Source organism: Phalacrocorax aristotelis, chromosome 11 (genome assembly GCF_949628215.1).
Source record: "Phalacrocorax aristotelis chromosome 11, bGulAri2.1, whole genome shotgun sequence".
Taxonomy (NCBI): domain Eukaryota; kingdom Metazoa; phylum Chordata; class Aves; order Suliformes; family Phalacrocoracidae; genus Phalacrocorax; species Phalacrocorax aristotelis.
Genome location: NC_134286.1, coordinates 24,012,977 through 24,039,120, shown reverse-complemented (window position 1 = coordinate 24,039,120; position 26,144 = coordinate 24,012,977). Strand labels below are relative to the sequence as shown.

The 26,144-nt window shown below is 49.0% G+C and overlaps 2 protein-coding genes across 4 annotated transcripts; one reads left to right on the top strand and one right to left on the bottom strand.

The window, feature by feature from the left end:
• Positions 1-1,396: 1,396 nt before the first annotated feature.
• On the bottom strand, positions 1,397-19,661 carry AIFM1 (apoptosis inducing factor mitochondria associated 1). 2 transcript variants are annotated; one of them, XM_075106411.1, is made up of 17 exons: positions 19,476-19,661; positions 17,959-18,101; positions 14,802-14,892; positions 13,638-13,667; positions 12,392-12,504; positions 12,130-12,260; positions 11,234-11,324; positions 10,368-10,452; positions 9,666-9,742; positions 8,372-8,480; positions 7,570-7,677; positions 6,442-6,530; positions 6,221-6,361; positions 5,529-5,671; positions 3,577-3,701; positions 2,813-3,009; positions 1,397-1,629 (listed from the first exon to the last, which is right to left on the bottom strand). In XM_075106411.1, exons 1-17 carry the CDS (start codon positions 19,570-19,572, stop codon positions 1,558-1,560), a joined length of 1,842 nt encoding a protein of 613 aa, XP_074962512.1. In that variant the 5' UTR covers positions 19,573-19,661; the 3' UTR covers positions 1,397-1,557. The 2 variants fall into 2 exon arrangements, with proteins under 2 accessions (XP_074962512.1, XP_074962513.1); XM_075106412.1 differs by lacking the exon at positions 17,959-18,101 and adding an exon at positions 16,940-17,067 and having other exon boundaries at positions 19,476-19,640.
• A 968-nt stretch (positions 19,662-20,629) lies between these two features.
• MARS2 (methionyl-tRNA synthetase 2, mitochondrial) lies at positions 20,630-25,651 on the top strand. Of its 2 annotated transcripts, none has more exons than XM_075106413.1 (2): positions 20,630-20,738; positions 24,422-25,651. In XM_075106413.1, the coding sequence occupies exon 2, from the start codon at positions 24,449-24,451 to the stop codon at positions 25,598-25,600; it is 1,152 nt and encodes a 383-aa protein (XP_074962514.1). In that variant the 5' UTR covers positions 20,630-20,738; positions 24,422-24,448; the 3' UTR covers positions 25,601-25,651. The 2 variants fall into 2 exon arrangements, with proteins under 2 accessions (XP_074962514.1, XP_074962515.1); XM_075106414.1 differs by having other exon boundaries at positions 20,639-20,744.
• Positions 25,652-26,144: the final 493 nt, after the last annotated feature.

Below are 26,144 nucleotides of genomic sequence, written 5' to 3'. Positions count from 1 at the left end.
CACTCATGCTACACTACAGCTTCCCAGAGACAATCTTCAGAGTTGTTTTCCAGCAAGATTAAGTCGCTCCCTCTTTGCTCCATTTTTACTGATTAGCTTCTCATGCCAGCCATACACAGAATAGACAGGAGCACGAGGTGATCTCCCATACATAAATATGAATCAAGAGCTCTGTCCATGTTCTCGCACAAGACCCTGTCCTTCCCCTGCCGCAGCTGTGGGGACACAAGGGCATCCCTCAGGGCAGCTGCAAGGACCCCTGTGCTCAGTGGCTCGGCTGCTGCAGGCTGGGAAGGGGAGGATTAAGTGGGGTCACCCGTCTACTTCCCGCTCCCAATTCTGCTTCTGCACACTGTCAGCTTTTCACTCACTTCCTCCAGTGCTTGCATATGCAAGAGGAGCAGACAATCAGTGTGTCTTGAACGTGACGGCTGCCTTCGGGCTCAGTGCCTTCCCTGCAACAGGAAATATTCCTCAAGAAAGAGAAGTTTTGGTAGCAGCCAGGGGACAGTCCACTCCCCGCTGGCTGAAGGTCTGCAGCACTCACCTTCCCCGCAGCTGATGTTTCGGTTTCTCAAGCTGATGCTCCAGCCTAAGCAGAAACACTCGCAGACCATGGCATGAGTTTTCTGGTAACACCAGAGCACTCCTTGTGGCCAGGGAAGCAGGGGCAGCCTGCAGACCCTCAACTGCACACCCTTTCCCTCATGTGCCAAAGGTGTCAACCTGCCTCCAAGTGCGCAGTGAAACGCCGCCTCTCCCTCCGACTCCCACCCCACCGTGCAGTGTTGTGGCCCGTTCCTGCATCCCTTTGGCCCGGCACGCACAGCCAAGAGCTCAGTGCTAACAGAAAGCACCAAAATTCCCACGCGGTGGCTGCAGAGCTGATATCATGCCCCTGACATCATTCGTACTGTTTCATCCCTGGGTCAAGCACCACCGACTGGTTCTCTCCACCCACTTCAGACTGTGCTCTCCAAACCTGTGTTAGTGCACTTCCTCTATTGCTTTCATAATTTAGTCCTTTGCCTCCTGCCTTAGCAACTTTAAGCCTCTCTCCTTATTCTCCCCATCCTTTCTATGCCCCATCTTATACCGGGCACTAGGCTGGAGCACACACCTGGTGTCAAACGCAAGCTTCCACAGGAGCCACTGCATCACATACCGTTTCATCCTGTTGGGATGTACGTTTCCCACGCAGGCAGCGCTTGCTGCCAAGAGCACAGCCCTCCACACAGCTAACCAGCAGGGCTGCAAGCTCACCCGCTGGGAAGTGCTGCAAGCAAAGAGGCAGCCCTGCAGGCTCCTCCATTGTTGATAAAAGGGAAAAAACTGACAACAGCATGCAGCATACTTCCCTTTCAAAACTAGCAATGCACAGGTGCAGGAAGAGGCATTTAACTTAGAACAATCTGACTTTATTGGTGCAAACATTAGAACTCTAGGTGACTGGAGATATTCACAGGTGCTCAGAGGAAGCTGTCTGAGAAGGGGTGCGTGCAGCCAGCAGCCCCTGCTGCCCTACTCACTCCTGTTGCGGTGTCCCCATTCTGGAGTTTAGTCTTCGTGGATGTTGAAAAGCTTTGCTACTTCATTGAGATCATCATGCTCCTCCCCATCTTTGATGATCTGAAGGAAAGAAGGCAGCATTAAAACCCACACATACTATAAACACCCAGTGCTGCAAGACTGTACACGGTCACCAGCCACCAAGATTAATTTCTTAGATCCTCTCTGAAGCTCTGCTGACAACTCACCGACTTAGGCAGTCCACAACGTGGCAACAGTAGTTACTGCAGCCAAGCTTATACGGGACTCTCAAATGTTACATTACCTGCCTACAGGAATGGCTGGAGTTAAAAGCAACCTCTCTGTCCATGGAGGATTTGTTTCCGATGTCTGGGTTTCCCTTTACAGCTGGGGAGAACAAGTATCTTCAAAAAGTGACTCATCTCAGCTCTGAGAAGATGAGCCAGTCTCTTCACAGTGACTTAAGAGGAGCCAGTATAAGTGGCTTAAACTTGCAAACCTGTCTTTTAGGCAACAAGACTAAGAGGCCAAGGATCCTGTACATACTTGGCCCTCTGATTTAGAGGAAGGGTGACGAGAAGGAAAAGATCTCTCTTTCATGGGGGCAGGAGAAGTAACAGGTTTAAACTGCTTCACGAAAGCTTCAGGTTAGAAGCTTTCATTAGATTAGAACCAATGGAAACTTCCAACATTAAGAAGTTCGTTTTTGGACGGATCACCTGGGGGCAGCGTGGAATCACTCTCATAGTTTAAACTGCTGAAATTCTGCCAAGATGTTAAAAAATGACCTAAGCATAGCTGATCTTACCTTGGAGGATGGACACACACTATGGGGGATGGAGACACACTAAGCACCTACTCAAGGCCGCTTCTAACCCTGACTTTTTGTGGCTGTGGATCTAGGATGACAGGTGTCTAAGACTGTTTTAGACGCTTGTATGTTAGACAAAGTAGCACAAAAATAGGACATTTCACTCTGATGCTCAGCTGCACGTGACTTTTGCCTGTACTTATGACTGACCTGAAATTTCAGCCGTGCAGAGGCAAGGCTCAAAGCATAAACCTGATTCAAGTTGTTTCTGTAAGAATTTTGAACGAACACACAGAAAAGCCCATCTCCCATAATTCATCTGAGGCAGGGCCACCACTGCATATAGCACAGCTCTGCTCCAGCCAGAGCACCTGCATTTATCCTCATTTTAAATTGGTAGATTGTTTTTTCCACACGAGAACCCCCACGCTAAGCAAGCCTCGCTGTTCAGCATACTAGCCCTGTACTGACCTTTCGAGCAATGGGCATCCTGTTGAAGATGTTCCATAATACGATTCCTACCACAACTTTATCCCTGAGGTAGAAAATGACACCTTTGCCGTAATCTTCTCCTTGCTTTGGAACTTGAGGTGTTGGTGAAAAGCTTGGAGAAATGTGAACTTCTGAGGCTTCTGCTTCTGTTTCACTCTCTGACCGAATACCGGTCCCTAACACAAAGATAAGAGGTATCACACATCCAGCGCGGAGAAAAAGCAGCAGCTACTTGCCTGTGATAGTGAAAGCAGACTAAAGGGCAGCGTTCCGTAAGAGACTGAGGTGCTTTTCTTTGAGTTGCACCCAGCAAAAGTTCCGTTTCAATCACATGAGAATGAAGCAATCCTAACATGAACCACAACACTGACAGTTCCCAGCTTCCATCACCAAATGCAAAAGAAGGAACACTGTACTTCGTACAATAAATACGCTTAGATCCACACAATCTCTTCTGTGCAAAACCTGACCATTTTATAGCTCTGGAGGGAATAAAACTTTTTCCCAGTGAAGCTTTAGATTTTGGTAAATTAGTTAAGTGATGTCTTTTTGGAGGAATGTTATGTTTTTATCACATTTCAATATCAAAGAACAGCCTCTGGAGCTTGGTCTAGAAAAGAAGCAAACAGACTGATGTCTCCTAGTGCTCTCCAGTGAGATCAGACTGCCTCTGTGGCAGCTACACAGCGAGGCACAAAAACCTTCATGCGTGGAGACCGCTCCGAGCATGGCTACAGCCCTACCTGACTGCTCCGTTGCACTTTTCGGTGTGTCCTTTGCTGTTGCTTTAGCAAAGACTCCTACTGTTGGCAAACTACTGTCAACAAGGCCAATGGCTTCATACCCTACATTAGGGCCCAGATCGCTCCTAGGAATGAAGCAGGAAAAACCTCATCATTTGTAGCATTAGTGAGACAAATACAAGGCAATTCCACCCAGCCCCAAATCCTTAATGACAGTGCTGTGGGAGAGGGATCACGGTCCACAGGCTGGCTGACACAGGTCCGTCTCTTCTGCATACATTAGCGTGGCACAAGGACTCAAGACACAGCAAGTCTAAAGCCATCAGTTTCAGAAGAAACCAGTTCAGTGAACAAAAACTCAAAATACTTAAGGCCTGCTCCCTTGAAAGTGGCTTTCAAGAGCTGCATGGATCTCAACCCTTTAGCAAGTCACACATCTGAGCTCAGCATTCAAACGTGAGTATCGGGGTGGTTAGCAGGCACTCGCAAAAACCTCCTGTGTTGCCTGCTTAGCACCAACGTGCCTAGGAGACAGAGTCAGGGCACAAGCAAGTGTTCCTCCGGGTCCTAACAAGACCATCAGACCAAACTTCTGGCAGTGCTGAGTTACAAGCACTAGACTTTGCAGCATAGGCAGCTATTCAGCGTATATTTCAGAGAAGGCATTTAAGGGACATTGAAGAGAAGAACACATTGCTGTAACACCTCCCTGAAATGGGCACCAGCGGAATTTGAACTGGGGTGCTTAGAGGAGTCAAAGCAGCTGGGGTTCGGGGCCCAGTAAGCACAAGGTGTCAAAAGCACTCCCCACTACGCCGAGGAAATAAACACATCCCACAAAACAACCTGGACATCTCTGTATGTACATCACCACCTTTCTGGCCAGAATCCTCCAGCACAGACTGCAGTTACTGCAAGGAATACCAGCAGTATGCCAGCTAACCAGACTAGGCACCCAGCAGCAGGCAAGTCAGAGCTCAGGAGGGATCCTGAACATCCTGAAAAAGTACAAGAGGAGTTCTTGCCATTTGCCCGCTTTTTAGTGCAGGAGCAGGAAGCCTCACTCAGCAAGGGCTGGCAAACCCCCAGTTAACACCTGCCAAGGAAACACAAGGCTGCAGCTCACAGTCCCCCGATTGCCTGCATCTGTGTCACAGGCAGAGCATCCTAAAGAAAAACACACCCCTGAAATGGCTGCTTCTGTGTCCTTGTTTAAAAGTGAAGCGAGAAACTCTTCTGGGCCCTGAGCCCATGCAGTGTAGACGAAGTGTTCTGGTAAACCACAGCAAGTCCTAACTATTTGAGGGGATTTCTCCCAGAAATGTAAAAACTCCTTTCCCCATATTTAAACTCCTGCTAACTTTAAATTTCTGATCTTGAGCTATCAGGCTTTGGGATTTTTTTTGTGTTATCTTTTGTCTGTTTTGGGGGGTTTGGGTTTTGTTTTAAAAAGAACTTCAAAAAGATATAGAAGAACTGCCCGCTTTCTCAATACCTCTCTCTGGGAAACAAGCAGCTCATGTACACTCCTGGATGCAGGGATGCATTGCTGCTAAAGCTAATCAGCAAAGGTGCAACACAACCGAAACCAACAGACTGTGGGGGGGAACTTTAGATAATTGTAACGGAAAAGCTGCTGCTAAGTTCAACCTATAAATTAGCCTGCTTTGAGGAAGGGGCTGCTTTTTGTTGCTACTTGCTTCGCTGAATGGACCTCATTCAGGGAAAAGCTGGGATCTGCAGGAAAGGAAAACATTCCAGAGAGGTCAGGGCAGAGCAGCGAACGCTCAAATGCCCTCCTGTTGCCTGAGCTTCTGGGAACAAGCAGCTGTACAAGGTATTTGCTGAAGTAGTTTCACTACACTCAGAAAACAGAAACCTTTACAAGGCGTACCTTGTCACAGCTCCTGCAGTGTAGCCGAATAAGAAATACCAAAAGAAGTCAATGTTACCAGAACATGGACTGATGCCAGTAGGGCTTCGCAGCTCCTGTCATGTTTTCTCCAGCTAGTCTTCCACTCACAACAGCATGATCATGGTGCTCCACACGTCTCCTACCTAGTTTGATATCATAGAAGCAGGCAGCATCCCCTGCCTTAAAAAGAATCATTCAGTGAGGACTGAACATTGACATCGAAAGCTTAAATTAATGTACACACAAAAAAAAGGCATCGGAAGAGAACAAAGTGGAACTATGAACTGACTTTTTTTGACGAACCCCGAACACCACCACCACCTTATCCTACTCCCCAGGCTACACAAGTCCCGGTTTCTCAGCATTTTTTACCAATCTTTGGAAAAATAAGACAGTATCAGGTATGTTTTTCCAGAGGAATCAAAGTCCTGACTCTCACCAAAGGGACTCTTATGCAACAGAGTAATCTGTGCTATCTTTAGGTTACCCCAACTCCTCTTACACAGCATAAATATTCAAAAACTTGCAGTCGTTACCACAGCAACAAAGCGTGCTGTGGTGCACGAACAGACTCCGTGGCTGTCAGCAGGATCTGCACTACAATTGGTCTCACTACTGGCTGTTTTTTGCCCCATTCACCTAATCAAGGTACACCAGCCCCACTAACTCTCTGTAATCTGATTGCATCAGCAGAACCAGCAGATGGAAGACTCCTCTGCACATACTCACCACCCAGATATTGGAGCGTGCCTGCAGCTCCGCATTCACCCTGAACCCTCCAAAGTCAGAGTCCACCTCCAGCCCAGCTGACTTTGCTAATTCCACATTAGGCTCCAGCCCTACTGCAGCCACAATATGATCCGTCTCCACCTGTTTGGAAATTCAGAATTATTACCTTCATTCTCTCAATGCCCCTGCAAACTTTACCCTCTCCCTGCTTTTAAATTTACCTTTCGGCCATCTTTCAGTTTAATCATCAGCCGACCGCCGCTGACAGAGACAGACTTGACCACAGCGTTAGGCATGACGTTAACACCCTCTGGAAACAAACATAGGAAACATAACTGCGTGCTGAGGGGTAGACAGATTTCAGCTGAAGCAGACATCTTTGGTGCATACAGATGCAGGCAGAGCAGGGGCCAGGTTAGGAACCGAGAGAGACCACCTTGTCTTTGCCTCATGTGCCAGTAGTTTTGAGTGAAGCATGAGGAAAAAGTAACCTATCTAAAAAGTCTGCAAGAGCTACTTAAATGGCAATCAAAGGTAGGTCTCATATGATGACACGGTCACATCCAAAAGAACTCCCCCAGGCAGGTTTTCAGGCACGAAGGACATTCGATTACCTATTGCTCTGTCACAGCCAGACCCAGAGGTCTGACAAGGCAGCTTCCATAAACAAAAACAAGTAACTCAGATCTGTGGGTTATCAGGCCCCGCAATCTCAGCCCCAACTGCGTTCCTCCTCCCTTCATCCCCACTCCACTTACCGATGCACAGAATATATCCTGCACTTAATACAGCAAATGGAAAAAGGTATCTCGGATCGTACCGACTTCATCGGCTAAACACTACAGCAGCTGCCCTTACAGAGGTGTACGCATAAGGCACGGGGCTACGCAACCCTTCCCTCAAAGTGGCTCTAGGCTTACTGCATTAGGCTGTCAGAAGTAAAATAATTTGAGTCTAGAGCAGCTTGGGAGAGAACAGGCAGTTATCGTACGACAACTTTGGTTCCAGATCCCAGAGGCCGTTAAAGCGACTCTCAAGTACAGCAGAGGGATCATGCTGTGCAGGAACAGCCAGAGGGAAAACCTCACAGGCATCAGTGCGCGTATTTGCTTGGCTTTCCCAGAGGAACCGCTAAGAAGCCAGGGACACAGCAGCTCGGTGCTACGCAAGCTGCCTGAACTGCACCTTGCTCTGTTCTGCAGCTGTGCCACCTTGCAGGGACTCAGCCTTCCTGACACTCCACTGACAAAACAAGCAGAGAGCTGTATTTCCCAAGGAAGGGCTATACGACAGCCTAAACACCACACCCCTGCCACTCGCAGAGGAGGAGCACTGAAGTGCAGCTTCACCTCTTCTCACTTTCTCTGTGGTCCAGTTGCTCAGATATTCAGGCAAGACTTTGCCCATATTGCCGTTCTCTGGAAACAGCTGAATCACCTCCAGGCCTCTGGTTCGTGCTGAAAGGAAAGCAAAGAGCAGGCTTCTTACAACCCATGGAGGGAGAGCAGCAGAACAGGCTTCAGGACACACACATACGCTTTATGCAAGGAGCTTGACAGAAGTTTCCAAAACTGGAAGCTCTGCCTCCCAGATTCTCCACAGGCGTCACAAAGTGACTGGCCACCGTATCGCATATAGCTGCAAATTCTAGGGGAACAGACAGCAGACTTCTAAGTAAAATGCTTAGAATTTTGGAGAAAATTTCCATATTGGACAAATTACCATAAAGGCACTACTCAAAAAGCTGCACACACTTGGCCGTGAGAATGCAGTTGTTCACAACCTCTTTGAAATAATAGTTTTAGGGTGGCTTTTAGCACTGAGAGAGCAGACGTAACTTTTTACAGGGTGGAATGACTTTGCAACATGCACTGGCCTGCAGAGCTTCCAGGAGCCCAATTTACAATAACCTTTGTGGTCAGGGGCTGCTTGACAGCTAACGAGAGAGAAAATGGAAAAGCAGGTCAGGCCGTATAGCCAACAAAAACACACGTGCATTAAGGTTATTTCAGGCAAACCACAAGCCTGTGCAAACACTCAGCAGTTCAGCAATGAAAAGGAAGTTTATAATGCCAGGCTGCTTACATTCAAAGTCTATCACTCCTGTCGAGGTGCCAGCTGAAGACAAGCTGCCCGCAGAAGCACACTTACCTCTTCTTCCCAGAGCACAGGCCAGCTCACTGCCGAGAAAACCACCACCAATAATTGTGATGGACTTGACTTCTCTTGAAATCTTCTCCAGACTCTTGAAGTCCTCAATCTGAAAGATTTATTCCCATTTTAAATATCCTTAAACAGGAATGGCAACAGAAGATATTCTTCTCCAATTTCTCCCTTTGAAATAAGAGCACACTCTGCCCAGCTTAGAAAGGGAAACATGCTTCTCCTTCCTTCTGTTCGTCTATTGCACAGAAAAAACTCTCTGGCTTCCTAATGTTTCTGCAAGGTTTTCCCTGTCCAGGCAATCTCAGATTCCTGCATTTTGCCCTAACTTCCAAGAGAAATGACAATGAAATTTCTAGACACAATTGTACTACAGCACATACAGTACCACAAGGATGCCACAGCTCACACCATCCACCTTCCCCTTCCCACAGCTGAGCAGACCAGACCTTAAGGGAAGTCCAGCACAGAGCAGAAAGCTTATTCCCAATTCATTCCCTGAACTAGACTAAGGAGAAGGTTGCGTGCCTGTTCTAAATCCCACATTTTCAGGAAAGCCAAGTATGTCAACAAAAAGCAACTCTACAGCGAAAACCAGAAGACCATTGACCAACTTCCACGTCTTTTGTTCACTTTGTCCCAAGGCAGAGGATGATGGTGAAGAAATGCCATGACGGTGGCACAGATAGTTTATTCGTTCATCAGAAAACTATTTAAGCCAATCCAAGAGCTAACATGAACACTCAACTTCATACTCAGCTAAAATTTCAGAGCATGAGAGAAGCCTCTGTCCTGTCTCAGGCCAAAGGGCAACCTCTTGCCCATGTGCTGCAGAACTGTGGCACACACTTGCTCAAGGGGGTGTCAGGCTGGGGTACTCTGTGAGCTTCCTGTGTCTGCTCATGGTCCTGAAGGCACACACTGCTTATGGTCCAAACTGACTTGCAGAGCTTACATTGCTCATGTTTTTAAAAGGCCTGGAAGGTGCAGCAAAGTCATACAGGAGGGAGACTTTAAAAAAAGTTTTTTAAAAAAGATCACACATTATTACAGCTCTTGGGCCTGAGGCAAGCAGATGAGTGGTCTAGTAGGCTCCACCCTATTTACCTGCCTGGGGAAAAGGAATAAATAGCAAATGGACTCCTGGTTACCAGGCGAGGGAAGCAGCTGCCAAGGCAAGGCTGTCCTGGACCCAAAGCAGAAGAGTTAAAAAGCTGACAATAGTGGCAGCGGCTCTGATTTTTTCAACCTCACCCCAGGACTAGCAGCACCTCGAGATTACCTTTCGGAACAGCGTTAGCCTTTGTTGTACATCTTTTCCTGCTCTTTCGATGGCGGGTAGGTTCCTTGGGGAACCACCTGAGGACAAGAGGGGAGAGAGAGAGAGACTAATGATACCATCGCCATGTCACTGGCTATTCAGACAATGCAAAGCTATCTTTAATCTGGACTGTGCTTTCCAGACTGTTACAATATGCTCTATTCCCTGTTGCTGCCCAAGTTTTTAACATGAAAGACCTTCTGTGCAAGCAGCAGGCGACCCAAAAATCACCCAGGGAAAAAGATCTAATGCTATACACATTGCTCCACTGGCTGGAGGCAGCCAGTTCCACTCCAACCACTGAGGGCTGCAGCACGACTAGGGTTAGATGCTGGAGCAGTGCTCTGCTTGCTGCTGCTACAGGCAGGCTTTGAAGAGGCTGGCCTGTACAGGAGTTCCTTTACTGAGCTGCCAGGGAAGTCACCTTTTCCTCCTTCCCTGCTGATTTTCACAGGGCAAAAGTTTGAACATCCCAGAGAAGCTGGCTGATGCGAGGCAGGTGAAAAACCCAACGGCATGGCTGTCTGTACGACTGCCCTTCATGCTACTGCTCAACCAAGCGTTTGACACATACAACAGAAACTTCCTTGTCACATAAATGCCACTGAAATAAAAAGCCTGGCACAAGACAATGAACAAAGAGGAAAAAAACCAACAACCTACCAGTGGCAATTAGACATTTGTCATAGGATATCTGGGTACCATCACTGAGTTTCACCATGTTGCCCCTAACATCCATATGCACAACCTGCAAAATTAAACAAGCAGGAGAGCTCAAGCTTCCATGCACTGTAGGCCATCCGAGTTAAAGTGCATAGACTATTCATTAGAGAAGCAAACTTGGGAGTAACATTCTCCCCGCTTTACGTTTAGGGAGGGTGGGAAGGGAGAATACTGGAAGTAGGAACTGAGACAACTTCTTTGGCAGCCATCATAGATCAGGATGATTTTCCCAGGATCTGAGTTTAAGAAATGGACTCAGGCACCGAGTGTAGTTCAGCAGTAAGAGGAGTCACTGAATCTTATTGTAGCAACATATTAAAAACTGAGGAAGCAAATATATTAGAAGCCTCACCATTAACTTTTCTACCTTCCTGCTGCTTCTGCACAATGCTTTTGCTCACATTATAACCCACTACTCAGATCACTCTACTCTCCTTACCTCACCCTCTGACACCGGTCATAGCCTAGTTCCCATTCTGTCACTCCCTGTCTCTAAGCTATACTTATTCTTGTCCCACGCCAAAACTCTAGACTTATCCTTCCCTCCTCATCTTCCCTCAGCTCACTACTACTTCTCATGGCTTCTCCCATTTTCAAACTTCACTTGCACTGTCTCACGCTGTCCTTAAGGTTAGCCGTAGTCCCTGCTTCATCATATACACTGTTCCCAGACTTGGACTGATTCTCCTCCTCAGCCCACCCACCACACCACCATCTACAGTTGTTTAGCTTCAGCTTAGAGCGCAGGCTCTGCTTGGGGAGAACCGTATGATGCCAGAACAACAAACAGCCAGTGCTGTACCCACCTTCTTGCCACAGAGTACTGCTACTCCACCATTTTCTACAAAAGGCAGATCACGAACAGGCACATAGAATGACGGCGGCTGGAAATATATACTGAAAAAAGCTCCATTATCAAATGGGTTCCACTTTCTCTGTGATACCAGCTGTTCAGCAATTACCAATGATACAAAGATAACTCTATGCATCCATGACAAGCTCCAGAATTCTTATGTACCTATTTTTAAGAATTAGGGTCTTCACACTGTTGAAGTTCAAGGGTTTAGATCAGTAAGGCTTTATCACAAACGTGATAAAAGGAATGAAACGTGATCCAGGGTCCCCGGAGCTCTGCTCTAAACTGCGAAGCTGTACCCTCACCTTTACTATGAACTTATTTCACAGGATTTCTTCTAGTGGTGGCATATGTTTACGGGAATCACAGCAATACTCAAGAGGTACTAAGTACCAAGCTAACTCTCACGTGCGAAGCAGCACTCCTCTCGACAACTGCTGGCACCGCCACACCTCTCGGTCTGCCCCTTAATGCTCGACTGATTTGTCTGTAACACCTCTGCCTCTCTGGGAAGCCACGCTCCACGAGACCACAGCCTGCATCAGGGAGCCTCGCGGACTCCACAGGGTAGTCAGTCAGCTACTCCAGTGCGAAACAACCCACAGGGTCTGCACACAGCAGGCAATGCTCTGTCCCCTCTTCCATCAGCCTAGTAACAATGCAGACAGACACACGCACACCCCAGGGCTCTCTTCTTAGCAGGCACGAACACGGAAATCTACGTGTCCTCACAGAGCTCTGGGGTCCTTCAGAGCTCTGCAGCGGCTCTCACAATAACAGTTTGATCACTGTCAACTTTTCATTAAACACTCTGCTTCGCCCTTGCTACTCGTAAGCGACACATACCTCCTCTCCTTGCCGTTCCACTGTTTGAACCGCAGAGTCTCTGTCACATTTGGATCATCTGAGAACCATAGTTCTTTGGAAAGAGGTGGACGCATATAGGGCAGGGCAGGATCTTCAGACACAATCAGCACCTTTAATTGGTCATTAAACACATCAACTGTACCAATGCCAGGCAAATGGCAAAACATACGACAGAGGCTCTGAAGCAAGCACAGTATTCAGTCACCCACACAAGTCTGCTCTTGAACGGGGCATCTCTTACCCGGGCACCAGGGTCACGAGCCCGAATGGATCTGGCAGCAGCAAAAGCAGCAGTTCCTCCACCGATCAGCAGGAAAGGAACATGAGATGGGACCTCAGGGCGAGCTCCCGGAGCTGCAGGTGACAGACGGGACAGCTTACTGCAAACACAGCAGGGAAAACGGCCCAGCCCCACAGAACAGAGTAGGTCGTCAGATGCCCTTCATGCAAAGACTTCCTCCGGCAAATTGCCCTTCAAACACCTTCTCCTCCCCTTCCCTTCCACCCCGATATACTTCCCAAGAACCACGCTGCTGCTTCGCTCAAAGCTGGCTCCCTGCATAAATCAAACTGTCAGATTTCAGCAAATGTTTTTTTTTCTAAGCTAGATCTGCACAGCTGAGCTCAACGGCAACCACGGAGTTTAGGAATAGGCCGGTAGCACAGCTTTTATCACATGGCTTTAGCTCCTCTGTTACAGATCTACTTTTCTCTGGTTTAAGGTGTTAAGAATAAGAATGATCTACATAACAAGCTTGAAGCACGGCTATTCGGACAGCCTGTTAACAGGTGTCAAGCCTTACTCTGAACAGGTGCTACTTGTCCAGCAGACTCTCCAAGGGCTTAATTTTATACATTGATCTATTTAAGAACTCTGCTCACATCTGCAAAGCTGGGTGAAGCGGTTGCAAAGTCAAACACCCACAAATTTAATTTCCAGCATTCAATACACAATTTCAGAAGCTTCATATAAGGTCAGGACTTTCTCTATACAGTAGATTCAGGGTAGCAAGAAGACACTTGGCCTCTACTCTGGCCAGACAACGCGCTGGAGATCCAACATTCAGGTTTTACAGTGACAGTTTGCTGAGCTAGCAAGAGGAACATAGCCAAAAGATTACTCAAACACCAGGAGAAGAGACATGGCCTGGGTGTCATTCAGATCAGAAAGCAATTTTCAAAATTATTTGGAAAATATGAACCGCAAAATGTTTGATCTAGCTGCATGTCTTCTTTAAGAACACAAATCAACTTGTGAGCAAGACCAAAACTCTGCACTGGCTATTCAGTGAGCAGCTGATAAGAAAGAAAAGTTCCCTAAAATGCCAATGCATATTTTATTCTAATTGTATTCTGAAAGGAGACCAACTTTTGAGCTCCTACCAGAATGCTTCTCCTCCCACATGCAGGTCCTGTTTCTAAGCAACATGCACTTAAACCATATGTAGGAATAAACCAGTCAGTTAAACATTCCCATCAAGACTCACCTGCTGCACCCTGAGAAGCAGCATCTGTATCTGAAAGAAAAGACACTGACTTAATTCAGCAAAGCACAGGCTATCAAGGATACTGCAGTTAGGAAGCTGGAGTTCCAGGCAGACTCAAGGAGACCATAGGATTAACAAGCTCTCCACCATAAGGGGACAGAGCCTCCAGAAATGTAGACTTACCAAGACCTCTGCTTCAGTGTTTAGGCTCTCACTCACAGAATCCCAGCACGATGGGGGCTGGAAGGGACCTCTGGAGCTCATCCCGTCCCACCCCTGCTTGAGCAGGCACACCCAGAGCAGGGGGCACAGGGCCGCGTCCAGGCAGGGTGTAAATGTCTCCAGGGAAGGGACCCCACAGCCTCTCTGGACAGCCTGTTCCACTCTCTGCCCTCCAGCCTTAACCCTGATAAATGTGTTTTATCCTCTCCCTCAAAGCAAAGCAATCAGTTTTCTGTCCTGTCTGCGGGATACTGCTTCTCTTGGTTTCCTAGAAAAGTGATGTAACACACCCTATCTTCTATGATCTAAAGCCACTGTTATTATGAAATATATCATCCTTCAGCTCAACAGTTCAGCACTGCACTGAGATCTCAAACTAAGAGAGACCTTCAATGAGCAACCTGTGGTCCACATACAGCCTGGAAAGCATCATCAAGAGCCTCACTAACTGTGCCGATTCCTCCCTCTGCACATGGCCCAAGCATGACACTTCTCGCATGCCCAGCCCGCCACGCACGGGACAGGGATGTGGCACAGCACGGAGATTTTGTGCTGGCAGAGCTTATTACCCCTCTGGAGTCGCAGTGCCTTTGCCAGATGGCGTAAGGGCAAAAGCCAAAAGCAGGGCTAACTTGTTTCTCCTTTTATCACAGAAGGCATAAACGGCAGAAAGCAGCCCCAAGAGACAATCTACTTTACCCTCATGATTACCCATAAAACAGAGCCTTGTTCTGGGTCATGGAAAGCTAGTACTGCCTTCTACGCTGGGAAGAGATGGGAATTCACAAACAACAGAATGAACCGAGAAGTGACAATGCCGTGAAGGCACAGCTTATGCTAATCTGTGTTTTCCAAAGGGCTCTGTTCCATTTGTTTCAGCAAACAAAGTTAGCAGCTTATGAAAAACCCACCTAAACCTAGAACTAGCAGGCGAGTACCCACCTGAAGGAGATTCTTTTTCTTGAGATCGTGTAGTTATTGTTGTGACACGGCTGGTGAATCGCTCTTTGTTTTCCTTCAATGTTCTGTATACCTGGAGACAGACAAGGAGATATTTACCCTGCATACCTTACAGCATCAAGGCACCATTCGGCTTCTACCCCCCGACAGGCTTTTGTCTATCCTGCTTGCTCAGAAAAGCCATCTGTTTTCAATTAAAGCACACAGACCAAAATACACCTCACTGAAAAAAGGTGCCTGTAAAGGTATGCATATATAGCTACAAGAAGAACACACTCGGAAAACAACCTGCTCTACATGTGATGTGATGAATCTCAGTTCTCTGGTTGCTTTCCATAAGCAAGCAATCAACCTTTCTGCAGATGTTTGGCCTTTGGGCTGCAGACCTGTTTCAAGAGGAACCAGGTACAACAAAGGAAACGCAGTCGAACCAACCCCAAGGCTATCTGCAAGCTAGGCCATGGCACACGGCACGACACAAGGCTGCAGAAAAAGAAGGCACGTTCAAGGCAAAAAAAGTCAACTCCCAGCTTCAAAAGCCCAGAGCAGCCAGACAGAACAAGCAAACGACCTCCCTGGCTTTCTTTAGGCCAGCTGTTGCAGGCATGATGGTAGCAGTGCTCTTCCGACACGGGAGCTCTTGGTAACAGCCTTCAGGCAGAGGAGAGTCCCGTGCCTGAATGCTGACCTTCTCTTTGTCCGTGAAACCCAGGACGCAGTACAAGCACGGCCTGCATGTTCTGGGGATATAATTTAGTGGGACAGATGAGGAGGGAACATCTTTTAAGACATCACGTTAACTTCCAAGAAAACTTGGTAATGTAGAGAAGCAAAAGACAATGAGACTGCTGGAAGCAGGTCACAGTATGATATTTGCCCCCAGAGTTAACAAATTAGAGGGAAGCAAAATACTTTTTAAGGCAAAACCTAGCCCGGTTAGTAATCCATATCACATGTGCACAACGTTCACTTCCATTTTGCCTTGTTTATAAAAAGAGAAAAAAAAACTATCAAGACAGTCTGAAACACAACCATCTATCCAATTACTGTATTTTGAATTGTGAAAGAATATTAAAACTGGAACATTTCCAGCAAGAAATAAAAGCCTAAATGTAACGGCACGAGAGGGAAGGCTGCAGCTGGTGCCATGCCACTTGCTGTTAGCTAACCGAGTGTTGACATCCAAACTATGTTTGAGCAAAAGTTAACTCGTTTGGGGAACTGAAGTCTCTTACTCCCTAGACGTGCTGTGTTTTACCAAGCTCCGCAATTAGGTGTTTTATAACGTAGCCAATAGCGTCAAACAAGAACTGAGGAATTTAATGCCAGGCATGAAAAAGAGCACAGGCAGACAAAAGCATATCCAGGGAACTGAAACAATGTCAAAAATATCACAAGACAAGAACTCCTCAGTGTTGAAAAGAATTAAGACAAAGGTATTTTTGAAGCCTTTTGCTTAAACATATAAAAGTAAAGGTTAACAAAACTACCTCTGCTTTTTCAAGGAGAGCCATGAAGTTTTTAAGTGAGTCTCAAGGGCAGCATAGGGCAAACTAAATCTGATCCCTTAGGAAAAAAAACAATTACTATGATATATAAGCAAAGTATCAGATCAGGCCTTCAGGATAAACTTTTTCCAAAGGGACAATGCCACATTATAGTCAAACACACGGCTGTGTACTTGGCCAGATAACGGAGTCATACTTCAGCGCTCTTCTCTGAAGGAATCACAGAGTTATACAGGTTTGCTTTTCTTTCCTGTAGCATACTTACATTTAGATGATTATTCCCTTTTTTGTACACCAACGTTACTTATATCAGAATAGATGCGTTAATTTGTGCCTTTCTCATGGTTACAAACAGAAGATGTCCAGTTTTGGTTTTAGATTTCTTTAATGTGGAAAAGTTAATTCTCAGGCAACTCTTCCCACTAAGAACTACACTGTTTGAGAATATCAAATTTGTAAACTTAAGTTATTTGACAGTGTCCCTTGAAATCAAGTATCTGAGGCACAAAGACAGTTTAGTTAAAGTAAATGGCTAACTTGGTGTGACATACAGAAAGGCACCATCCCTCCACCCTCTTACCCAATTAAAACACATTTATTTAAGCATCTTACATAAACTCCTGTCCCAGTGACCGTTCCTCCTACAATTAAGTATAACAATAGGTTGCTGCCAGCTTTGCCAGGAACACCTGAAGACGTCAGTGATCTAGAAGGGCATCTTAGGTGATGACATTGCAAAACTGTAGGTGAAGACAGGCAATGAGAGAGAAGAGAGGGAAAGAGCTGAATATTAAGAAGGACTCTTGATTAAACAGATCTTGGGAAGAGCAGAATGTGCTTTGTAATTTCAGTTACCTTGTCTGTCAAAAAAAGTACAGCGGGGCACAGTAAAAAATATTTAACGGGAATAGGAAAAGACCTTTTTCCTCCGCACACTGTTTTGAATTTTTTTTATTATTTCCCAGCAGGCTTCTGCTTCTGAAGAGTTTCATGAGGAGAAACAAAGGACTCAGAACTTTTCATTAATACAATTCTCTAAGATAGAGGATTTTGAAACAAAGATTTGTGTGATGTGAACTTAGGACCCATCCACTCCTAGGCAGCGCTGCTACTCTTCAGCTCCCTGGGAATGTGATTTGCTCTCCAAGTTGGGCTGAAACGCTTTATCCTTTTGAATCTTTTGAGTAGGACATAAATAACCCATAAGTTTGGGGTTGGTTTGGTATACTTTAAGTATTTAAGTATTAAGACAAGTGAAACACTGATGTTCTAAATTGAGACTTGGCTAAGCATGGTTTACTTTGGCATTAAAAGCATATGCCATCCAACTCTCCCTGAACTATATGCTACTATCATGTACAAGACAACAGACAGAGCTGTGGTTGGTCATGGTATGTAAAAAAATAGTGCCTTTACTATAAAAGAAACCTCAAAGGTAACTGAAATTACAGTTTAAAAAAAATTATCATAAGAAGTTAATTTCCAGCCAGCTCAGTTAGCTCCCCTTGAAGTTTTCTGAAGGAAGAAAGAGCTACAGAGATAAAAAGCTAAGTAGAGTTAGCTGAAATACAGCAAATGCTTGACAGGAGAGATGTATTCAGCTTCTTTCCATGAACTACCTTTCTACTTACATAGACACCCGCTCCTAACGTTGATAAGCCCACAATAAGGACAAAAACAGAACTATCGCCTTTGCCCCCGGGCACACCAGCGCTAGCCACTTGTCTGCTCAGCTGCAGTTTTATGGGAACATTCCAGCGCTGCAACAAGTTGCCTAAGGAATACAATTTATTAGAGGAAAAAAAAAAAACAAGCAAGAAAAGACCATCAATAGAAAGTTATGTTTTAAAATTTAGAGACCAAGTAATTTCTGAAACCAAGTAAACAAGCTACTTGTTTGAAAAGCCCAGTACCACATCTGAGTAACTGTAGTGAACTATTCTCTGCCACAACAAACGGCTCCAGGCAGTTGTGGATACCAAAAACATCTGTAGGATCAAAGAGTAACTCAACAAATTAACAGCAGGAACATCTACGGGGAAGCTAGAAAGACTGCCTCCAGCTGAAGGAGCCTTCAAGCCACGTATTGCTGGGAGAGTACATCAGAGACGCGCACGTACTGTGCGTTTGCTGTTCTCACACCCTCCTCCCGGCCCCTTCTGTCAGAGGCAGGCGCTGGTCTGAAGATGCGCTTTGCTCCACCGTGCGCGAGCAGAGCCTCGCGCAACCTCGTTAGGACAAGCAGCAGGTACAGTTATAGCTGGCAAAGGGACTTCTTGCCAACACAGCTTATCCCACTGAGGTAAACGAGGCTTCTGCTGACAGAAAGGGCGTCCCAAACGAGAAGGAGTAGCGAGGTTTGCCAATGCGGGTGAAGGAACCTACCAGCACACGAGCAAGACAAGTGTGTCAAGCTGGACAGCTGCACAACGTTTTATTTTACTATAGTTTAGTCACCTGCCCCAGTCAGATCTCTAGCTGCGTTTATAGCATGGCTGGCCAGCCGGAGCTGGAAGGAGCTGGAGCTGGCAGGAGCGGTTGGGCTCTCCTGCAGAACGCATCCCACCTGCCGCAGAAACACCTTCGCCTCCTCCGGGGCCCAGGCCACGCACCCCCTTCGGTCTCTTTGCCTAAACCCACCGACCCGCGATACAAACCCGCAGCAGAACCACAACCCTCCAAACGGATGGAAACACGAAGGGCTCCACCTGACTTACAGTTTCTCAAAACACGGGAGTTTCCCTCCCCGCTCCCGGGCGCCGAGCGTCCCCGCCCCCTCCCCGCCGCCCCGGGCCCGTTCCATCCCCACCCACAGCCCCCGCCAAGGTGGCCGCCAGCGGAGCCCGGGGGCACGGCGGGAAGCGCCAGGCCCCGCCACCGTTCCGCCGTCAAAAGCGCCTTTACCGAATATACCTCCTCACCCCGCGGGGCGGGTGGGCCCTGCCCGGCGAACGGAGCCGGGAGCCCCCGAGCTTTTGGAAACGGCGGTTCCCGGGCTTGGGGGGGCTCCAGGCAGCCCCGCACAGGCCCGCCGCCGCGGGTGGGAGCCAGCGGCGGGACCCCTACACGGAGCCGCCACCCCCCCCAGACTCTGGGCCCGGCCCCGCCGCACCGGGGGAAACCAGCCCCAACCCCGGCCCCGACTCACCGGCGGCAGCGCGTCCCCGCGGCGCAGGGCTGAGGGGGCGCAGGGCGAACGCCAGGCCCCCCGCGGCGGCGGCGGCAGCCACGCGGCAGCGGAACATGTCGCCGGTCGCCTCACGCCGCTCCCGGCCCCGCTGGTCCGACCCCGCCACCCCACATGGCGCATGCGCCGCCGCCCGCTCCCCATTGCCCGCCGCCGCCGCGCCTCCGGCCACCCCTTCCGGGCGGTCCCTTCTGCCCCGCCGTCTCTATGGTGGCGCCGCCGCCATGTTGCGGCTCCCGCGGCTGCCCCGCCGCGCTGCCGCCACCGCCACCGGACCCGGCCGCCTCCTGCTCTCCACCCCCATCTTCTACGTGAACGGGCCGCCGCACATCGGGCACCTCTACTCCGCCCTGCTGGCCGACGCGCTGCACCGCCACCGCAGCCTCCGCGGCGCCGGCCCGGGCCGTCTCTGCACGGGTGAGCGTGGGTCCGCCGGGCGCTGTGGCCCCGCGCTCAGCCCGCACCCCCCGGGGCTGTCCCCCCTCCCCCGCCTCCCCAGGCCCGTCCCGAGCCCCGCCGTGTCCCCGCAGGGACGAGGGTCCGGCCCCCGCCGCACTACGGTCTCTCTCTGCCGTTTCAGGGACCGACGAACACGGGCTGAAGGTCCAACAGGCCGCCGCCGCGGCGGGGACGTCGCCCCCGGAGCTCTGCGAGCGGGTCTCGGGCCTCTTCCGCCAGGCCTTGAGCCGGGCTGCCGTCTCCTTCACCGACTTCACCCGCACCAGCGAGCCCCGCCACCAGCGAGCCGTGTGCTGGTTTTGGGGCGCCCTGCGGGATGGCGGGGCTCTCTACAAAGGCTCTTACGAGGGTTGGTACTGCACTGCCGAGGAGTGCTTCCTGCCCGAGAGCCAGCTGGCCGAGCGCAGGGACGCCCAGGGGCGCCCGTGCAAGGTGTCGCTGGAGACCGGCCATCAGGTAACGGCACCCGCACCGGGATGCTGAGGGCAGAAGTGCTGCATGCTCAGCTCTTGCTGTGCTCTGGCCAAATTTGGGGGTGCTTAATGCTTCCTGTAGCTGTTTGTAATTAATATCAGCTGAGATTCACCTGTATTTCATAGAAGGCCCCTTTGCCTGAGCAAGGGAGGGTGTACCAAAACCCCAGCTGCTGATGCAAATTTCAGCCGCTTGCCGTGGGAAGGATTCGGCTGCTGCTGGGTTCCGCAGGCTGCTGGCCTGGAAACGGTGCTTTAAAGCAGTGAAGAAAGAATTCAGCTGTACGGAAGGGTAAAGGTGTTTATAACTGAGGCGTTCATTGGGCGCACGCGGTTTCAGACTGATTTTGTGAGGCAATTCAGTTTGGCCTCTGGACACTTTTCATCAGTCTTGTTACGTGGGTTTTGGCCCTACGTAAAACACTGTAACATCATCTGCCTGCGGTGTTGTCTGATGGCTGAATAGCGGTGGGATGAGGCGTGTGGTAGCTGACCGAGAGTCTCTCTGCTGCTGCATCTTCTGTGAGGCATCAGGAGTTACGTGGTTTAATCTGGCAGTTGCAGAGAATCATGCTTCAGAGCTAAGCAGAGGTTATGCTCCTGTGATATTTGTACGAGGCTGGGGCGTAGGAGTGTTGGTTCACACAGAAAGGGCTATGTTGGCAAATAATATCTCTTCATAAAGCACTGAACGTAGTTGGGGAAAAGTTAAGTTCCCAGGCAAAGAAATCTTTCTTTAGATCTGAGGTACAGTCAGCAGGCTTCAAAGTCATGTATACCCTGGGAACAATTACTTGCCTTAGCTGCATATTAAGCTGTCCGAGAGAAATGCTAGCGCACGCGATGCAGATAAGATCTTGCAGTGTGGTGGAAAGAGGTGGTAGGTGTTCAGCTCCAACCAGAAAGAGGCAGTTGGGTAGTTTGTTGCCTGAGGGTTTTGTGGAAGAAAAGGGGGAGTTTATAATATGCTATAGACCCCATACTTCTGGTGAGTCTCTGATTTCTGGTATCCAGTAAAGCCTGGGGGTGAAAATGTATGGTTCACCTTTGAGTGATATTCTTCAGGTCTTCCTTGAACACTGAAAGATCAGGGTCTGTTCTGTAGGAAATGGTCTTCCTTTTTCACTCTGTTGCTATGCTTCTGTGTCATCTAATGCACAGAGAAGCTGGAGGGGAGCACCAGAGGCTCCATCAGGGTAGGGAGTAGAGGGCACTAAGCCAGTTTACTTTGGCAAAGAGGGTGTGAAGGGACGAGCTAATGGCAGCCTATACCTATTTGCAGGGCAGTTACAAAGAGCACAAAGCCATGCGCGTCTTGGGGGTGCGATGTGCTAGACCAAGGGGTGGTGGTGCCACAAGCTGTGCTGCGGGATCAGGCAGGGTGTTAGGATAAGCTCTCTGCCCAGGAGGGCGGTGCAGTCCTGGAGCAGGTCCCCAGCGAGGTGGGGGAGCCCCAGCCTCAGCCGGGTAAAGCTCCGGTCACGCTTGGTGGTGCCAGCCCCGCTATGAGTAGGCTGTGGGGCTGCAGGGAGGCGGTGGGCCCGTCGCACCTCCGCTGCTCTCGTTTTATGGGTTCGTTGTAGCGTGGGGGGTGGATTAGCTTACCTGTAGAGCGAGCAGGTGCTCCACTGCAGGACCAGGAACTGTGCTGTTCTGTGTTCGCTGGGAGGGGAGCTGCATTTATTGAAGCATTGCATTCATTGCTCAGGTCCAGTCGGGAGGCAGTTGGCACACGTGAGGCTGCGGGGATCCTTTTTCTGATGGGGAAAAGAGGTGGGGCGAGGACATGAGCTGGAGCTGGGAACTGACTGTCCAGGGAGTGTGCTGAAAAAGCCCTGCGGGGGGTGGTAAACAACAAGCTGAATGTGAGCCAGCAGTGTGCCCTGGCAGCAAAGGCCCCCCATGGGGTTCTCTTGGGCTGTATGAACAGGAGCAAGGCCTGTTTAAGGGATGTGATTATCCCCCTTTACTCAGCACTCTAATGACCACATCTAGGTACTGCATCCAGTTTTCCATCCCCCAGTACAGGAAACACAGTCTAGAAACTGGAAGAGTTCAGTGGAGGGCCGCCATGGTGGTTAGGATGCTGGAGCACTTGCCATTTGAGAAGAGGCTGAGGGAGCTGGCTTCTTTGACCTTAGAGGAGACAGGATTTTGGGAGGTCCTAGTGGCAGAAGCTCCCCAATAGCTATGAGGAGGCCGTCAAGAAGATGGAGCCAGGTTCTTCTAATGGTACATGGCAGGAGGATGAGAGAATGGGCGTAAGTTGAGAAGTTCAGACTGGATTTACAGAGCAATTTTTTCCCCATGAGGACAGCCAAGCAGCAGAATAGGCTGCCTGGGAAAGCTCTGCGGCCTCCATCCTTAGGGTTTTTCAAGATGTGCCTGGCTGAAGTCCCAAGTAACCAGTTCTGACCCTTTAAGTGACTGCCACAAGCAGGAGGCTGGACTTGAGACTTCCTGAATTATCCTGTGCTCCTGAGGCCTGGGCTGTTTGAAGGTCAGGAGAGACAATGGGACAAAGGTTTCTCTGCAGGGCAGATGTTCCAGTAACTGTTCACAGGCAAGCATTGAACAAAGATGCTGGTTTTGCGGCCTCTGTATGCTCCAGGCTCTAACTTAGCAGTTCTCAGGAGACAGCCTAGTTCTAACCTGTTTTCCACTTCCCACTGATCAGCTTTCTACTCACCTGTCAGCCACCTTTTCTGCAGGTGGCTCAGCACTTATCACTTGGCAAATGATGTGAGGTGGGCTCTTCAGAGCCAAACACAAGGCTTGGTCAGCGTTTCAGAAAAAATGATTGCAGGTCCCACTTTGAGTTGGTTTTTGTGTCCTGAGTTGTCACCAGAAGTACCACTGGGTTGTGTAAAGGGGAATATTGGATTGGCTTGGTGTGAAGTGTTACTCCTGGACAGAGTGCTGAGAGCTCGCACCCAGAAACTGAAAAAGATTATGGAAAAACAAAGAATTTGCTGGAGGAGGGAAAACATTTTTCTGTAACTTGTTTATGATTTGTGTAGGGAGGAATATTTCTTTTGGGGTGACCTTCTAATCAAGTAGGCAAAGGTAGTATTTGCTGCTGGCTGCTACTGAAATCAGAGAAATTCAACTACCTCATAAAGCGTCACGGGCTGGAAGGGGTTTCATACCACTAGGACGAGATATTCCTTAGGGTATCTCAGCTTGAGCTGTGGTAGGCTCTTTACTGCTTGAGTGGAGACTGAGGCACTTTATGGCTCAGCCAGAAGTTGTTGGGTTCAGTGCTTGAAACAGAAACTCCTCTGTGATGCCAAAGCCTAGACTTTCTTATCCTAGAGCCTTACTTAGCTTTAAAAGGTAAGAATTCTTGACCTAGCCATAGACACCTTGTGTGCATTTACACAGCTCACTTATACCCTATCTACCCACAAAGTTTTAATTGATTTAGCTACGTGTGTCATTTAATGAATTTGAATGTGTGGGAGAAGTGGTGTCGGTACTTTAATGCGATTACAGGTAAAGTTAGCAACTAAGATGCATTAATGCTTAAACTGGGGAAAAAGAGGAACGTAGCACCTAGGAGAAAAGCAAAGGCATGCACCAGGATTGTTATTAAGGCAGTAATTAACAACGTCATTTTGTCTTTTCATGATTTTCTACTACTATCACAGAACTGTGTTTTTAAGGAAGTGTATTCTCGCCTCCCTAAGTCTTGCCTGATGACACATAAGTCTGGCAGGTAGAAAGGTATTCCTCCCCTGGGGACACGAGCATCTGTAAAGCAGAGTGCTGAGCCATCCCAAGTGCCCCCGGGGAACCCAGCGAGGTGGTGTCTTAGGAGAGGAGGTTCCTGCTAGTTGTGGAAAGAGACCAGGGGCTTCACACGTGGCGTGGAGGGAGCGTGCCACAAACCCCACGCTGAGAATGCTGCGTGCAAATTGTAAAACTGTTTGCAGAGCGCTTGGGCTGTAATTCTTTTCTCTCCTGCCTTCTCAGGTGCACTGGACCAAAGAGGAGAATTACATGTTCAGGCTCTCAGCGTTCCGGGATCCATTGCGGAATTGGCTCCGGGACAACCCACGCGCCATTTGCCCTGACCCATTCTACCAGCACGTGCTCCGCTGGCTGGAAGAGGACTTGCCAGACTTGTCCGTCTCTCGTGAGAGAAGCCGGCTGCAGTGGGGTATCCCTGTTCCCAGTGACCCAACACAAACTATTTATGTGTGGGTAGATGCCTTGGTGAACTATCTGAGCGTGGTGGGCTACCCTGAGGCGCACGGGGAGTGGTGGCCTGCTGCGCACCACGTTGTGGGCAAGGACATCCTCAAGTTTCATGCTGTCTACTGGCCGGCCCTGCTGATGGCAGCAGGGCTGGCTCCCCCCGAGCGGATCTTTGTGCACTCCCACTGGACGGTTCGTGGGCAGAAGATGTCCAAAAGCCTGGGCAACGTGGTTGACCCCTTTGCGTGTATTGGGCAGTACACGGTAGATGGATTTCGGTACTTCCTGCTGAGGCAGGGTGTACCTGAGCGGGATTGTGACTATTATGATGAGAAGGTGGTTAAGCTAGTGAATTCAGAGCTGGCAGATGCTCTTGGGGGGCTTCTGAATCGGTCAACGGCCCTGAGCATTAACCCCAGCAACACTTACCCTTGTTTCTCAGAGTCTTGCTTTCCAAAGATCTTGGATTACAGGGAAATGAAAGCCACAGGTAGGGCTTGTGCCGAAGACTATGAGTTGGTGGCATCAGTGGCTTCTCTGCCTCTGCGGGTGGCTAGCTATTTTGAAAGTTTCCAGATCTACAGGGCTTTAGAATGTATCGCCCTGTGCGTAAGGCAGACCAACAGTTTCTTCCAGAGACACAGGCCTTGGAAACTCGACCGAAAAGACCCTGCAGAGAAGCCCTGGCTTGACACCATCATCCACGTTACGCTGGAATGCCTGCGTGTCTACGGGACCCTCCTGCAGCCCGTGATCCCACACACTGCAGACAAGTTGCTTTCCAGGCTGGCTGTTGAGCCAGAAGAGAGAGGCCTCTCAGGTTTGACGTTTCTGCCACGCTACAATGGGAAGCCGTGCCCCTTTGAAGGGAGACAGCTTGGACCTGACACCGGCGTCTTATTTCACAGGCTAGAGAAGTCAAGACAGCATCAGATAGAAAGTAGGGAGCACTAGTCTCTGACAAACAGCTTCTGTAAATAAAAGCCTCCGGCAACTCCCGGAAAATGTTGTCTTTGTTAAAAGCATGTTCGTCCCACCTCTTGGTGGTGGCACACAGTGGATGAGTGGAGAACCGGACAGAGCAGAGCTGTGCTGTCCTGCCTGGGTGACTGGTGGAGGTCTCTGCCTGACTGGGGAAGCAGACACGTGGGCCGAGAGCTAGGAAAGCTGCTCAGGTAACGCCCTTGAAGGAACACCTAATTAGCTAAGTTGGTAACAGAATGAACTGAAGAAACAGCCTGGGGTTTGAATATTGCTGCTTTTTTTCCCCTGATGTATTTTAATAAAATATATAAAATGGGGCTGAGGCAGATATTTATCCCCTTAAAATACAGAACTCTTCCTATACACTCTTGGGGCTCTGCTAGAGAGCCCTCTTGCCTATGTCTCATATCTTCCCCCCGGCCCCTTTACCATGTCTCTTCTGATGTGAGGAGCGGGTCAGGTGCTCTGCTGAGGACATTTTAAACCTGAATGTGGCAGCCAATCTGCTCACCAG

Coding starts and splice junctions, on each gene's coding strand:
- AIFM1 (XM_075106411.1), bottom strand. CDS start 19,572: ATGTTCCGCTGCCGCGTGGCTGCCGCCGCCGCCGCGGGGGGCCTGGCG. Junction 11,325..12,129: donor TGGAACGGCAAGGAGAGGAG/GTATGTGTCGCT, acceptor AGCTTTTTTCAG/TATATATTTCCAGCCGCCGT. Junction 7,678..8,371: donor CTGTGCTCTGGGAAGAAGAG/GTAAGTGTGCTT, acceptor CTTTCCTTTCAG/CACGAACCAGAGGCCTGGAG.
- MARS2 (XM_075106413.1), top strand. CDS start 24,449: ATGTTCAGGCTCTCAGCGTTCCGGGATCCATTGCGGAATTGGCTCCGG.